The sequence below is a fragment of the Podarcis vaucheri genome (genome assembly GCF_965113315.1).
Source record: "Podarcis vaucheri genome assembly, chromosome: 18".
In the NCBI taxonomy this organism is placed as follows: domain Eukaryota; kingdom Metazoa; phylum Chordata; class Lepidosauria; order Squamata; family Lacertidae; genus Podarcis; species Podarcis vaucheri.
The window spans coordinates 8,743,647-8,760,219 of NC_138756.1; the positions used below are offsets into that span (position 1 = coordinate 8,743,647).

The 16,573-nt window shown below is 49.3% G+C and overlaps 1 protein-coding gene and 1 long non-coding RNA gene across 3 annotated transcripts in view; one reads left to right on the top strand and one right to left on the bottom strand.

Moving 5' to 3' along the window:
• The window catches only part of ELL (elongation factor for RNA polymerase II), a 47,514-nt gene that overhangs the window by 19,158 nt on the left and 11,783 nt on the right, over positions 1-16,573 (bottom strand). The window contains exons 2-4 of one of the 2 annotated variants that reach the window (XM_082206409.1): positions 3,255-3,302; positions 2,035-2,156; positions 551-717 (exon numbers count right to left, since the gene is read on the bottom strand). In XM_082206409.1, coding sequence (XP_082062535.1) covers positions 551-717; positions 2,035-2,156; positions 3,255-3,302 — 337 coding nt within the window. The remainder of the gene's footprint in view (positions 1-550; positions 718-2,034; positions 2,157-3,254; positions 3,303-16,573) is intronic. The other variant, XM_082206410.1, reaches the window with a different exon arrangement.
• The window catches only part of LOC309523094, a 58,122-nt gene that overhangs the window by 8,417 nt on the left and 33,132 nt on the right, over positions 1-16,573 (top strand). The gene's annotated exons all lie outside the window — the stretch shown is intronic.

The window sequence follows — 16,573 nt, forward strand, 5'->3', positions numbered from 1 at the left end:
GCATTCACAATACAGTGGTACCTCGGGTTACAGATGCATCAGGGTACAGACTCCACTGACCCAGAAATAGTACCTCGTGTTAAGAACTTTGCTTCAGGATGAGAACACAAATCGTGCTTCGGCAGCGCGGTGGCAGCAGGAGGCCCCATTAGCTAAAGTGGTGCTTCAGGTTAAGAACGGATCTCCAGAATTTTATTTTATTTTATAAATTGCTTGTTGGTCATTGACCGTATTAAAGATATTTGATTTGATTTGATTTGGATCTCCAGAACGAATTAAGTACTTAACCCGGGGTACCACTGTATATTGACGGGTCAAAAATGTTCAGATCAATACAGTCGCACCTTGGGAGTCGAACGGAATCCGTTCCGGAAGTCCGTTCAACTTCCAAAATGTTTGGAAACCAAAGCGCGGCTCTGCTCCCCTGGAAGGCTGCTTGCGAGAGAGTGCAGGTTTCGAAACATCTCCCCAGACCTGCTCCCCGGCCGGAGACGCTCGCGGCTCTCCCTTGCTGCAAAGATTGACCGTACGCAACGCTGTCGCTGCTCACCGACATAGCGGCCCCCGGGCTTGATGACGATAGCCCCCCGGCTCCGGGTCTCCTCCTCCACCAGCGCCATGCTCTGCTTCGCCTTCTGGTAGGAGTCGTCGGTGGCACAAACGGTGATTTTGTCCTGGATGGTGCCAAGGCAGTCCAACTGGATGTTCCCATTGCTGCTGGAGGGTAAGCAGAGGCAGAAATGAAAAACATAAAGGAACCGGAGTCTTTCGGGAAGAAGGAGCCGCCTGGTCATCGCACCTAAAGCACAGGTCACCACCCCACCCCAGGTCAGAGACAGTGTTGCATAGTGCTTAGAGTGCCTGGGAGAGATCAGGGTTAAAATCCCTGCCCGCCTCCGTTTCTTCGCCTTCTTCTAAAAGTCTCCTGGTTTGCTGGCTTTCTAGGCTATGCGGCCCTTGGGACCTCCCTGTGTGGCCCTCAATCTTGTCCCTCTTGGCTGCTCCCTATCGGAGAGTAAAAACACAATACAGCAGCTCCCAACAGAATATAGCGTCCGCTATATAATAATAATAATAATAATAATATAATAATTTATTATTTATACTCCGCCCATCTGGCTGAGCTTCCCCAACCACTCTGGGTGGCTCCCAACACAATATTAAAAACAGAATAAAACATCAACCATTAAAAACTTCCCTGCCTGCAGATGTCTTCTAAAAGTCAGACAGTTACTTATTTCCTTTTACAGATAGGTAGCCGTGTTGGTGTGCTATAGTCAAAATAAACAAATTCCTTCCAGTAGCACTTATTTCCTTGACATCTGATGGAAGGGCGTTCCACAGGGCGGGTGCCACCGCCGAAAAGGCCCTCTGCCTGGTTCCTTGTAACTCACTTCTCGCAGGGAGGGAACCGCCAGAAGGCCCTCGGAGCTGGATCTCAGTGTCCAGGCTGAACGATGGGGTTGGAGACACACCTTCAGGTATACTGGGCCAAGGCCGTTTAGGACTTTCAAGGTCAACACCAACACTTTGAATTGTGCTCAGCCACATACTGGGAGCCAATGTAGGTCTTTCAGGACCGGGGTTATGTGGTCTCGGCGGCCGCTCCCAGTCCCCAGTCTAGCTGCCACATTCTGGATTAGTTGCAGTTTCCGGGTCACCTTCAAAGGTAGCCCCACAGAGAGCACACTGCAGTAGTCCAAGCGGGAGATAACCAGAGCATGCACCACTCTGGCAAGACAGTCTGCTTGTGTGGATCGGGGGACAAAGAGGGGTTCCTGAGCATGTGCAGAAACGAGCCTACCGTGCAAAGGTAGTATTTGCACCCAGCGCCCTGCCCACTCCCCCCTCTGGCCCCGCTGACCGCTGGCCAAAGGGGGAAGGCTCCCATCCCGGAGTCGAACGTGTCGCAAATTGCCCTATCGGCGTAAGGAGGTTTTCTGGGGCGTTTTGCCCCCATTTGAAAACGTGCGGAAAACCCACATCGCCGGCCATGGGAGCTGCAGGGATTGGGGCCTGGACGGGGCAACTCACCTGGAGACATACTGCTGGACGCAGTCAAAGCTCCCCTGGGGACTATCTTTCCCGATGTTGGAGAGGTAAAACGAGAACGTCTGGGCTCCTGCTGCTCCGTCCGGCCGAGGTATCGAGATGTGCTGGGTTGTTTAGAAGGAAAAAAAAGTTTAGAAGATGTACATGTGAAGCCTTAGCCAGCCGGTCACAAAATATAAGGGAATAGGAGATTTGATTGGGAGCCGCCCAGAGTGGCTGGGGAAACTCAGCCAGATGGGCGGGGGTATAAATAATAAATCATTATTATTAAAAAATATCCGTTGCAGAATTTCTTTTTGAGAGCCTTGCCAAAGCCTGGGGGGGGGGGAGCCAGCGAAGCCGTTAGGTGATGGAGGAAAGGGGTGCCCTATGCAATCCTCTACCCCAGTTCCCAGCTTAAGGGCAGAAGTGGACCTTGCAGAGGGGGCTCAGGAACAGGGGGGGGGGCAGAGAGACGTCAGCTGCCATCAGCAGCTCTCACAAAGCGAAACAGGGAAAGAGAAAAGGCTCCGTTTCCAACGAACCAGCCCCAAGAATAGAATAACGGCCGTTTCCAGTTTCCTAATGAAAACTCATATCTGAACTAGCTTTTTTTTTAAGGGGGCTCCTACGAGATTCGGCCCGGTTTCTGAACCTCCTAACCGAAATCCCATTGTCCCGTCTCAACGCCGGAGAGGCCATGATTATTTTTTTTTTAGAGAGAGAAAGAGAGTGTGCAAAGCAGATTTTTTTCACCGTATTTTTTGCCCTATAGGACGCACTTTTTTGCCCTATAGGACGCACTTTCCCCCCTCCAAAAATGAAGGGGAAATGTGTGTGCGTCCTATGGGGCGAATGCAGGCTTTCGCTGAAGCCTGGAGAGTGAGAGGGGTCGGTGCGCACTGACCCCTCTCGCTCTCCAGGCTTCAGGAAGCTCTGCGCAACCCTCGGGAGACCGGCTCCGAGGGTTGCGCAGAGCTGCCTGCAGTCCCGGGATCAGCGCACTTCTCCCCATCGCCAGCCCCACAAGCTCGGGGGACAGCGGGGAGGCAGAGCGTGCCTTCCCACTGTTCCCCGACCTGGTTCTTCCAGCCCCGCACCTGGGGGGGAAATAATTTTTTTTCTTTATTCCCCCCCCAAAAAAAACCTAGGTGCATCCTATGGGCCGGAGCGTCCTATGGGGCGCAAAATATGGTACATTCAGTCACAGGCCTTCGACTTACCCCTTGGCTTCCTTCGAACTGAATCGACGGCTTCAGCGCCACCGAGTCCTGGAAAGAGAGAGGCAGAGAGAGGAGAGAAATTAATGTGGGAACCTTAAGGAGAGTCAACATCAGGAGGAACTTGACAGTGGAACGGTGTCGTTCCCCACCCCCCGGGAGGTTGTGTACTCTTCCATCCTTGGAGGCTTTTAAACAGATGTATAAAATCCTGGATGTTTTAGTCAAGACTCCTGCAATGCATGGGTTTGGTCTAGAAGACCTTTGGGGTCCCCTGAATCCTGCAGAAGTGAGTTCCACAGTTCTAGCTACACGCTGTGCGAAAAAGTCCTTCCTTCTGTCTGCCCTGGGTGATTTCAGCTGGGTCGGGATTCCTTCATTGAGCAAACACCGCTTTTCAGCTCCTTCGGGGGCTAAAATGAGATTTAATAAGGGTCTGTATAGTTAAAGCTATGGTTTCCCCAGTAGTGATGTATGGAAGTGAGAGCTGGACCATCAAGAAGGCTGATGGCCGAAGAATGGATGCTTTTGAATTCTGGTGCTGGAGGAGACTCTTGAGAGTCCCATGGACTGCAAGAAGATCAAACCTCTCCATTCGGAAGGAAATCAGCCCTGAGTGCTCACTGGAAGGACAGATCCTGAAGCTGAGGCTCCAAGACTTTGGCCACCTCATGAGAAGAGAAGACTCCCTGGAAAAGACCCTGGTGTTGGGAAAGATGGAGGGCACATGGAGAAGGGGACTACAGAGGACGAGGTGGTTGGACAGTGTTCTCAAAGCTACCAGCATGAGTTTGACTAAACTGCAGGAGGCAGTGGAAGACAGGAGTGCCTGGTGTGCTCTGGTCCAGGAGGTCACAAAGAGTCGGACACGACTAAATGACTAAATGACAACAAACTAGATAAGTAGCGGGTGGCGCTGTGAGTTAAACCACAGAGCCTAGGGCTTGCCGATCAGAAGGTTGGCGGTTCGAATCCCCGTGACGGGGTGAGCTCCCGTTGCTCGGTCCCTGCTCCTGCCAACCTAGCAGTTCGAAAGCACATCAAAGTGCAAGTAGATAAATAGGTACCACTCTGGCTGGAAGGTAAACGGCGTTTCCGTGCGCTGCTCTGGTTCGCCAGAAGCGGCTTAGTCCTGCTGGCCACATGACCCGGAAGCTGTACGCCGGCTCCCTCGGCCAGTAAAGCGAGATGAGCGCCGCAACCCCAGAGTTAGCCCTTTACCTTTACTAGTTAAGCAAGAGAACCTTCCTTGTTGAGAGAACCAGGAGGCTGGAGACGCAAGATGTAGCTCTCAAAGAGTGCCTGCTTTTTATTATTTTTATAAATGAACTTCTTCCACTTCTGCTCATCGTGGGAGGAGTTCACGGAGGCCACAGCAGAACCCTCACCCACAGAGGGATATCTCCAAATACCAGCTGCTCAGCAGAGGTGAACTTCCCCTCCTGCCATCGCTTCTGCATCTGGCTGGTTGGGACGTTGGGCAGGGTGGAAAACTGGCCTGCGCCGGCCAGGAGCCGCATGCCGATTCTGAGGTTTCCCAGGCGCCGCCCGCAAACTTTCAAGGCTCTAGAAACTAGAAACGGCGATGCTATTATTAAGTGAAAACAAGAGATTCAGATGAACTCTCGGTACTGAACAAGACTGCTCTGCCCCCACTTCCTGTGCTTGTGCACCTGCACAGCACCCTGGCAGGATAGCAACCTTCTGCAATGGCAGGGAGGATATAAAAAGGTAAAGGGACCCCTGACCATTAGGTCCAGTCGTGACCGACTCTGGGGTTGCGGCACTCAACTCGCTTTATTGGCCGAGGGAGCCGGCGTCCAGCTTCCGGGTCATGTGGCCAGCAGGACTAAGCCGCTTCTGGCGAACCAGAGCAGCGCACGGAAACGCCGTTTACCTTCCCACCGGAGTGGTACCTATTGATCTACTTGCACTTTGACGTGCTTTCGAACTGCTAGGTGGGCAGGAGCAGGGACCGAGCGGCGGGAGCTCACCCTGTAGTGGGGATTCGAACCGCTGACCTTCTGATTGTCAAGTCCTAGGCTCTGGGGTTTAACCCACAGCGCCACCTGAGTCCCAGGGAAGATATAGGGCAGCGCAAAATAAAACCGCAGGGTGGTAGCCATGGTCAGAGGGGAGAGGGCAGCTGCCTCCATATCCCTCAATGGCCGCCACGTGAAAGGTGGAAAAAAGTTTGCTGCTGTTCCGGAAAGCAGAGCTTGAACCTGTCCATTGGCAGAGGCCACCTCAAAGGCCGGGTTCAATCCATGCAGAATGCAGGATTGAAGCACATACAACTGATGGGCGAGGGCTTCAAGCCTGCTTGGTTGCTCTCTCTCCTACTGGCCAGCTTTGGGCGAGTGGGCAGGACTTGACCCCAGAAGCTGGCCTGTGTGGACGTGGCAGCGGGGATATAAAGATCTGGCCCATCTGGACAAATCCCCCCCCAAAAGGCGCCCCAATTGCGCAATTCAACCCACAATGTATTGTTCTGATCAGGGGTTGGTAAACTTTTTCAGCAGGGGGCCGGTCCACCATCCCTCAGACCTTGTGGGGGGCTGGACTATATTGGGGGGCGGGCGGGGGGGAATGAACAAATTCCTATGCCCCACAAGTAATCCAGAGATGCATTTTAAATGTTTAATAGGTTATTGTATTTTAATATTTCGTTGGAATCCGCCCAGAGTGGCTGGAGAAACCCAACCAGATTGGTGGGGTGTAAATAATAATAATAATAATAATAATAATAATAATAATAATAATAAGCACACATTCTACTCATATCAAATCACCAGTCAGGCTCCACAAATAACCCAGAGATGCATTTTAAATAAAAGGACACATTCTACTCGTGTAAAAACATGCTGATTCCCGGACAGTCCGCGGGCCGGATTGAGAAGGCGATTGGGATGGATCCGGCCCCCGGGCCTTAGTTTGCCTAGCCATAGTTTTGATGAATCTCAATACGCTCCCGAAAAGCACCCCTGGATCGGATTTTGAGGTTCCCCAGGCACTTTGAGACACTTTTGAGCTTCTCTTCACCTCCTTAGGAGCTCGAAGTCTGCTCCTCATCGCCATCACAGCCCGCTAATAAAAATCATTACTTTGCAAAAGCCAGAGATTAAGCGCCCGGCTTCGCATTGCCATTGTCCTCTGTCTCCCCCCCATGCAAGTATTTATTTGTGTGTACACACTCATCTTAAAAGGACAGCATTTTAAAAAGTAGAGACATCACCTTGCCAACAAAGGTCCGTATAGTTCAAGCTCTGGTTTCCCCGTTAGTGATGTGCGGAAGTGAGAGCTGGACCATCAAGAAGGCTGATCACCGAAGAATGGATGCTGGTGCTGGAGGAGACTCTTGAGAGTCCCATGGACTGCAAGAAGATCAAACCTCTCCATTCTGAAGGAAATCAGCCCTGAGCGCTCACTGGAAGGACAGATCCTGAAGCTGAGGCTCCAAGACTTTGGCCACCTCAGGAGAAGAGAAGACTCCCTGGAAAAGACCCTGATGTTGGGAAAGATGGAGGGCACAAGGAGAAGGGGACGACAGAGGACGAGACGGGTTGGACAGTGTTTTCGAAGCTGCCAGCATGAGTCTGACCAAACTGCGGGAGACAGTGGAAGACAGGAGTGCCTGGCGTGCTCTGGTCCAGGGGGTCACAAAGAGGCGGACACGACTAAACAACTCAACAACAACAACAACACTCAAAGCTGTGCCACACTTTTTTGCAACTGATGGAGAAAACGCAGAGATGGGGCAGCAGCAAAAATCATTTTGGGGTATGTGTTTGTGCCTCTCGGGGTGGGGGCTGCCGGGCATTTTAATGCCCCCCGCCAACCTTATAGACTTATTATTTCCTCTCCTCGCTCAGGAAAGGAATCTACTATCTCTCTCTCTCTCTCTTTTTGCCAACTTCCCCTTTTGCAGAGGGAAAAAGTCCCTGGCTTCCAACCAGGAGAGATTTTTTTTAAATTAAAAAAATCCCCCCGTTCTATCCTTATTCTGACTTTTGGTTTCCAATAGGCAGAAGCTTCCGGAGGGTCCCTGTATTCAGACTTATCTTTTTTTTAAAAAAAAAAAGACGCCTTTTTTTCCAGCAAAGGTTTCGAAACAGAAAGTTGGCAGGAAGGAGGAAGGCAGATGAGAACCGAGAAGCTAAGCTACGGGGGATCTGAAACACACATTGGGAACTTTCCTTATGACAGGGTTGGTTGTGGCAAGTGGAGACATGATGCCTCCAGGCATTCGGGCAGAACAGTTTTTGTAGATAACGAAGTTTGGTTTCTCCCTCCGAAACATCCCACACAGAACCTATTCCCGCAAATGAAGCGATTTTCTCTTCTGAACCAATAACCAACACTTTACTGCTGACTTCTTCTTTTTAAATCCTTGATATATTTTTTATGAGCGCGCAACTTACAGATACGCAAACAGACACATAAATAAGGGGCACGCATAAGAACACAGAAAGCTGCCTTGTAGAGAGACAGACCGAGGGGTAGGCAAGCTAAGCCCACTTCTGGCGAAACCAGTGCAGCGCACGGAAACGCCGTTTACCTTCCCGCTGGAGCGGTACCTATTTATCTACTTGCACTGGTGGGCAGGAGCAGGGACCGAGCAACGGGAGCTCACCCCGTTGCGGGGACTCAAACCGCTGGCCTTCTGATCTGCAAGCCCAAGAGGCCCAGTGGTTTAGACCACAGCGCCACCCGTGCCTTTTAAAAAATCTGTTTTGTTTTTCTTTCTTTTCTCTCGCCTTGCTTTTTATTGTCTTATGTACGCTCCTCTTTATCTCTTTATTGTTTGGATTATATTGGTTTTTATTGTATCGTTATGCTGAAAATTTTCAATAAACATATTTTTGAAAGAAATAACAATAATAATAAACTTCACAGCAAAAAGAAAAGGTACCTAGAAATTCTGCTGCGGCGACTGCAACCTAGGTTTCAGGTGCCGTTTGTTGATTAGCTGATATATCTGAGTTCATAATAATAATAAAGGTACCCCTGCCCGTACGGGCCAGTCGTGTGCGACTCTAGGGTTGTGCGCCCATCTCACTTAAGAGGCCGGGGGCCAGCGCTGTCCGGAGACACTTCCGGGTCACGTGGCCAGCGTGACGAAGCTGCTCTGGCGAGCCAGCACCAGAGCAGCACACGGAAACGCCTTTTACCTTCCCGCTATAAAGCGGTACCTATTTATCTACTTGCACTTAAGAGTGCTTTAAAACTGCTAGGTGGGCAGGAGCTGGGACCGAAGCTCACCCCACCGCGGGATTCGAACCGCCGACCATGCGATTAGCAAGCCCTAGGCGCTGAGGTTTTACCCACAGCGCCACATTATTATATTATTATTATTATTATTATTTATTATTTATACCCCGCCCAGCCACTCTGGGCGGCTTCCAACAAAGCACTTACAATAACCTATTAAACATTCAAAGCTTCCCTAAACAGGGCTGCCTTCAGATGTCTTCTAAAAGTCTGGTAGTTGTTGTTCTCTTTGACATCTGGTGGGAGGGCGTTCCACAGGGCGGGCGCCACCACCGAGAAGGCCCTCTGCCTGGTTCCCTGTAACTTGGCTTCTCGCAGGGAGGGAACCGCCAGAAGGCCCTCGGCGCTGGACCTCAGTGTCCGGGCAAAACAATGGAGGTCATCCCTACAATGACCTTGCGAGGTAGATGAACCGACCGGCTGTCTCTCTCTCTCTCTCTCTCTGTCTCTCTTTTTCTGCCATACCTGAAGAATGCCACTGTAGACTGAATCTGGGACCTTCTGCATGCAAAAGAGCTGCTCTACCACATACCCACCCATGGCAGGCTCGGAAACCGTTTTGTCTTGTGGGCTAGCCACTTCCGCAGACTTATTTCCGATTGCCAGGTCTGCAGGACACCTTCCGGGTGGGGCACCCGACTGCTGCAGCCCCATCCAATGTCCCGACGGCTCTGCCAGCTCTAAAGGGACTTGGGGATTCTCTCTACTTGGATTCACCCCCGCCCCAGAAGACACTCTGGTAGACCTGGGAACAGACTGGAGCCTGTTCCCCCATGACATCAGCGTACGGTTTTATCTCTCCGCCTAAGGCGGAACGACGGGGCGGCGCTTTTAAAAGGCTGTCCCTGCAGGGAGGTTGGTTTCCTATGGTTTCCACAACTCCCTCCTGCTCTCCCAAGAGAGATGCAGTGCTGCAGGCACAGAAAAGCTGGAGAGGCGGGGGGGGGGGGAGAACCAAGCCACCCTTCTCTGCCCCTCCTTGCAAAACGATTGCGCGCTCCCCGGAGGTTCTACGCCCCTGCGCCGAATTTGCACCCGTGAGGACCTAGCGGCTTCTTCAAAAGCTAAGGAGCCTGCAGAAATAACCTCTTTCCGTCCCTCCCCCTGCCCCCGCCACAGCAAATCCAGCTGATGAGCTCCGGCAACCCGGTTGGGAGTTGTAGTGCGAAAGTTATGGAGGGCGGCAGGTTGCCGGAAACAGCTATATGTTAGGATACGGGCAGCATCCTATGCATTGGGCCCGGGATCTTAAGAATGTGGAAACAGACCCCCACCCCATCCCTTCCAGGAACTGGCCAGTGTTAGAAACTCAGATATATAAACTTGGTGCCAAATGGCTCATTGGATCAGGGTTACAGTCACCAAAACAGAATGCCCAGCTGCCATTTTTGGGCACGTCTCGTTTCCCAAATGATGGACTGACTGTGGTTGATTCTCAGTTAAACGTCTGGCTAGTTCAGAGGACAGAAGTGAGAGCTGGACCATCAAGAAGGCTGACCGCCAAAGAATGGATGCTTTTGGATTCTGGTGCTGGAGGAGACTCTTGAGAGTCCCATGGACTGCAAGAAGATCAAACCTCTCCGTTCGGAAGGAAATCAGCCCTGAGTGCTCACAGGAAGGACAGATCCTGAAGCTGAGGCTCCAAGACTTTGGCCACCTCAGGAGAAGAGAAGACTCCCTGGAAAAGACCCTGATGTTGGGAAAGATGGAGGGCGCAAGGAGAAGGGGACGACAGAGGACGAGATGGTGGGACAGTGTTCTTGAAGCTACAAACATGAGTCTGACCAAACTGCGGGAGGCAGTGGAAGACAGGAGTGCCTGGCGTGCTCTGGTCCAGGGGGTCACGAAGAGGCGGACATGACTAAACGACTAAACAACAAACTGTTCAGAGGACAATCTTGAGCTAGGTCAAGAGCTTTGAGAGTGACCGTCTCGTTTTCCTTGTGGACTAGTAACTTGCGCGCTAGGGTTGCGAGGCGGAACAGGCCCTCTTCCCCCTCCCTGTGTGCTTCTGAGGTGCTGCTGATGCCACAAGGCAGAGAAGGAAGGAAGGAAGGAAGGAAGGAAGGAAGGAAGGAAGGAAGGAAGGAAGGAAAAGAGACAGTATCAGGAAGGAAAAAACGAGTCCTTACGAAGCTGGGAGAAGGCGCAGGTCTCTCCCCGCCTCCCGCCAGCTCTAATGAGAGAAAGAGAGATTCGAAAACTCCAAGCGGCTTTGCGGGGTGTGCCAAGGGAAGAACCCAAAGGAAGGCAAGCTTAGCTGGGGTCAGATGGCAAGCCGAGAGCTCACAGCTAATAGGCGCCGGGGCGGTAATTAGCTGGGGGGTGGTACCTCTCCATGCAGACACTGCTGGAAAAATAAGACCCATGGAAACTGCTCTGAGATCCCTTTGCCCTCGCCCAACCTGAAGATCTTGCCAGAAATATATATATATATAGTTTTATTAATTTCCAATAGCTAGCAATTGCAATAGAGAGAAAAATACAAAAGCAAAACCCCCAACACACCCCGGCGGATCAATCCAGTTAAGTTTGCCAAATGGTCTACGCCGAAATGTCCGAAACTTGCAGGAAGAACTAGAAACCAGGAAATATCAACTTTTAATAAAGAAAAGGGGAAGTATACTACGTATTCGATAAAGCCCTGCAAACGACTAAATTCATTAGCAGCAGGACTGATTGGGAACTCGCAGCCAAAATTTACGTCAAGCGATATTAAGGGATTTATTCATAACTGGAATTAGAAAGGAGGTGTAGCGTGAAAATTGGAACGCAAGGAAGCACAGAAAGGGGGAGGGAAGTCAAAGGCGGCATTTGCGTTTTTTGAAAACTGGATGTTTGCAAAAGTGACAATTTTGGCAGCTTGCCAGTAAAGTTAGCAGGAAAGTATTTTCACAAAAGGATAGCCCATTTCAACAAAACAGTCTACGCATTGTTCGTATTATGCAATGGATATGATCTCTTTGATAATTTTTCTGATAACAGCGGGACACCGTACATTCTGTTTCCAACAAGAGATACACAGAGGTCCCTTTCCGATTCGGAGCTGCTACTGAAATAAAATTAATTAGTTTTTTATAACTAAACTTAGATTGCTCTTCTTAAAAAATAGTTAACAATCCCAAACTTTGGTACGTTGCACATGTTGACCCGTAATAAAGGTTATTCGGTGAGCACCCTCTGCCAGAAGGGCTTTATATGTTCACGTTTGATTGATTGATTGATTGATTGAATTTATATACCGCCCTATACCCCCAAGGTTTCAGGGCAGTTTCACCACATGGGAAATGTTGTACCTATAACTATTGCAGCCTCTGCAGAACAATGGTGGGATAGTTTTATCAACACAGCTACACCGTAATGGTGTCAAATGCCATCAGCGTAGTAACTTAAATATATTTCCCTGTATCCGAGTTGATACCAAACCACCTAAGGCTCTGCGTGCAAAAGATGGCAATTCTCGAAACCACCCTGGCACCCATCCGGTTGCCAGAGACAGTTTAAGCAAGGAACAGCCCTGCCCGAACAAAAGCTTTTTAGACAGCTGGTTCTTAGAAGCAAGGGTGAAAGCAGAATTCAAAACTCAACAGGTGCTTTTTGCACCCGGTGTCTCCGAAATCTGGAGGTGCATGCCAGGAGATCTTTGGATCTGTTTTCACACTCTGAAACCCCATCCTGTAAGAATTCCACCCGTTCTATTTTCTCAGCAGCATCAGAAAGAATTTCAGGAACCAAAAAGTCGTACTGGAAAATACGCCTTTCAAGCAATCTGGCCCAAGAATGGCAACTAAGCCATTCTGTTTTGGCGACTCTTAACCCTGGTGAGACATGGGTGGCGCTGTGGGTTAAACCACAGAGCCTAGGACTTGTCGATCAGAAGCTCGGCGGTTCGAATCCCCGCGATGACGGGGTGAGCTCCCGTTGCTCGGTCCCTGCTCCTGCCCACCTAGTAGTTCGAAAGCACGTCAAAGTGCAAGTAGATAAATAGGTACCACTCCGGCGGGAAGCTAAACAGCGTTTCCGTGCGCTGCTCTGGTTCGCCAGAAGCGGCTTGGTCATGCTGGCCACATGACCTGGAAGCTGTACGCCGGCTCCCTCAGCCAATAAAGCGAGATGAGCGCTGCAACCCCAGAGTCGGTCACGACTGGACCTAATGGTCAGGGGTCCCTTTACCTTTTTAACCCTGGTTTAAGGAGCCATTTGGCGCCTAGCTTTTATACCTGAGTTTCCAACACTGGGCGAAAGCGAATACTCTATGGCAGCCTTTCTCTACCTTGGGTCCCCAGATGGCTTTGGCTTACAACTCCCATCATCCCTGACCACTGGTCCTGTGAGCTAGGGATCATGGGAGTTGTAGGCCAAAAACATCTGGGGAGCCAAGGTTGAGAACCACTACTCTATGGTATAGAAAACAAAGTTGGCCACCAATGGCAAAAGAAAGGTTAAAAATTATTAGTATATAAAGGCCTTAACAGCTTGGGATCCGTTCGCTTGCAAATATCGCCTTACCATAAACACCCTCTCAGCTGCTCTGAGGTTCCACATAATGTTCACTCCACAATGGTAATAAATACAGTGTGCATTTTAGCTCTTTTCAACAAGCATTTTTGTTTAAGCAAGCCTGCCCAGACATGCAGAATTCAGGTGTTGGGTTTAATCTGCTTTTACGTTTATGGCTTATTTTATCTTTCGAGAGTCTTTAAAGAGTTGTTTCTGCTGATCACTTCATTGTTTTGTTCTCTCTGTGAACTGCCCTGAACTTTTCTTCCCCCGTTCTCCCTTTACAACCAAGTGGTGCATACATTTTTATAAAATACGGGCATACGTACAGAGTAAACCGTGCGTCTGAATACAGAACGCATGCTGTCCGGCTACAGGACTGCACCGCAGGGAGGGTTTTATACTGACTCTCTCTGCATGGCACCTTAAACCTAGGCTGCGGTCACCACAATGGAATGTCTGTTCGCCAGGGGGTTGGAATAGATGACCCATGGGGTCCCTTTAAAACACTACGATCCTGCGATCTCATCGCTTGACTGCAGCTCGCTCTTGCAGCAATTCACTCTTCCCAGTATGCAAGAAGGGGAAAACACACAGTGGAAATGGAAATAGATCAGAAGGTCGGCGGTTCGAATCCCCGTGATGACGGGGTGAGCTCCCGTTGCTCAGTCCCTGCTCCTGCCAACCTAGCAGTTCGAAAGCACGACAAAGTGCAAGTAGATAAATAGGTACCGCTCCGGCGGGAAGGTAAAGGGCGTTTCCGTGCGCTGCTCTGGTTCGCCAGAAGCGGCTTAGTCATGCTGGCCACATGACCTGGAAGCTGTACGCCGGCTCCCTCGGCCAATAAAGCGAGATGAGCGCCGCAACCCCAGAGTCGGCCACGACTGGGCCTAATGGTCAGGGGTCCCTTTACCTTATATACCTGAGTTTCTAACACTGTACCCAAGGGAGTTTGCCCGTTTACGGCATTTGTAGTCTTGTTGTTTCCTGCGTTTATATGCCACCTTCCCTGGCCATGGGCAGCTCAAGGGGACGTACAAAGTTCCCGCCCTGCCCATTTTATCCTCACAACAACCCTGCGAGGGAGACTAGGCCGAGCGTTTTGCAAGTGTCCCAAGTTCACCTGGTGAGCTTCACGGCCAGCGAGTGGCAATTCGAACCCTGGACTCTGCCAGGTCCCAGTCCGAGACTCTAAACCACTGCGTCACATGATGTCCTGAGCAAAATATGAGAACAACTGGATCCCATCCAACTCCAGCTCTTGGGTTCTGTTCCTTTGCCCCGGGGCACACACCTCGTAATGGCGCTGGGTTCGTGATACGCGGTGGTTTTAAAACCCCAAGGCAGGAAGGGACCCCCCCCTCCACCGCCAAAAACCCGACGGCCTGCAATACGCACTGCCGGCCTTCCCGCTTACTAAAGTCTCCGGGAAAGCTTAGAAACCAGAAACCCACTTCCTTGCTCAACTTTCTCCCCCCCCCCCACCTCTCCCTGTTTGTTATTACAAGGCTCAGCTGTGAAAGCCAGGTTGTTATTGCAGGATTTGCACAGACAGAGTTGCAGCCCAGAGCTTGGGGCTAATTCCGAGAAAGAGACTGCGAAAGAACGGAGGCGGGGGACACACACACACACACACGACACAAACCTACACACGGCAAGAGCCCTCAAACTCAACAACTGCCCAATCAGGGTGGATATAAATCAATGATTAAAAAAAAATAAATCAGATTTTTAAATTTTTAATCGGATCTTTTATTTTATTTTAATCGGATTTTTAAAATGCAGTGGTACCTCGGGTTACATACGCTTCAGGTTACAGACTCCACTAACCCAGAAACAGTGCTTCAGGTTAAGAACTTTGCTTCAGGATAAGAACAGAAATGGTGCTCTGGTGGCACGGCAGCAGCAGGAGGCCCCATTAGCTAAAGTGGTGCTTCTGGTTAAGAACAGTTTCAGGTTAAGTACAGACCTCTGGAACGAACTAAGTACTTAACCCAAGGAGGGAAAATCTTTCTAAAGATAGTTTTCTATTTAAGTTACATTATAGTCCAGGCTTCCTCAACCTCGGCCCTCCAGATGTTTTGAGACTACAATTCCCATCATCCCTGACCACTGGTCCTGCTAGCTAGGGATTGTGGGAGTTGTAGGCCAAAAACATCTGGAGGGCCGAGGTTGAGAAAGCCTCTTATAGCCCAAAGCATGGGTAGGCAAACTAAGGCCCGGGGGCCGGATCCAGCCCAATCGCCTTCTAAATCCGGCCTGCAGATGGTCCGGGAATCAGCATGTTTTTACATGAGTAGAATGTGTCCTTTTATTTAAAATACATCTCTGGGTTATTTGTGGGGCATAGGAATTCATTCATCCCCCCCCAATATAGTCCGGCCCCCCACAAGGTCTGAGGGACAGTGGACTGGCCCCCTGCTGAAAAAATTTGCTGACCCCTGGTCCAAAGGCTATCATTAGGAAATAAGGATTTGTTTTAAGTTTTTCGTGTGTGCTAAAACTCAGTCTAAGTTTGGTTTTTTTAAAAATCGTTTAACCACATCAGTTAGCAAACATGGTATACATATATGCTATAATGTTACCGTTTTAGTTGAATAAGTTGCTCAAATTGTTACTAAGGTAATGGTGAATTATTTTTCTCCTGCCAATAAAGCACAGCAGAAAAGTTGTCCAAATATAAACAGTTGACTTGTTAAACCTCACAATAATTTCATAATTTTCTGTCTATGTATTTCTAAAGGTATAAACAAATCAGTAATTTTTGATATAACTGTAAAAAATGCTCTGAAAATTTGCTATTCCGAAAATGAAACCTCCATCTGGTTGTAAATATTAAGATTATATCAGCAAGAATGAGTCTTTCTTGGAAAAAAAGAGATTTAAATCGAGTCTTACTGACTAGTGATTTAAATCAATTTTATTTAAATCAAATCCACCCTGTGACCAATGCAATGCAAAAAAAAGAAAGGAAAGGAAAAAGGTGGGAGATCTGGACAGGCTATATATATCCCTTATAAAAAGCATGGAGGGCTTAATTACAGGTGAAACTCGAAAAATTAGAATATCGTGAGAAAGTTCCTTGATTTCAGTAATTCAACTTAAAAGGTGAAACTAATATATGAGATCGACTCGTGACATGCAAAGCGAGATATGTCAAGCCTTGATTTGTGATAATTGTGATAATCATGGCGCACAGCTGGTGAAAACCTCAAATTAACCATCTCAGAAAATTAGAATGTTCAAGGAAATCAGCAAAACAAGGATTGCAAAGCGAGCAAGATTGGACCTCTGAGAAGCAGAAGCACATCTCGCTTTGCATGTCACGAGTCGATCTCATATATTAGTTTCACCATTCAAATTGAATTCCTGAAATCAATGAACTTTTCCACGATATTCTAATTTTTCGAGTTTCACCTGTATGACCAAGCAACACAATTTTTTTGTGTTGCATGCGATTCCATAGGAACGAGCTTTTTTGGTTTTCCTATGAGGCAGGTGCCTAGTCCAACAATCAAAGGTTCTCGGGCGACAGGTTGAAACTTTACCTG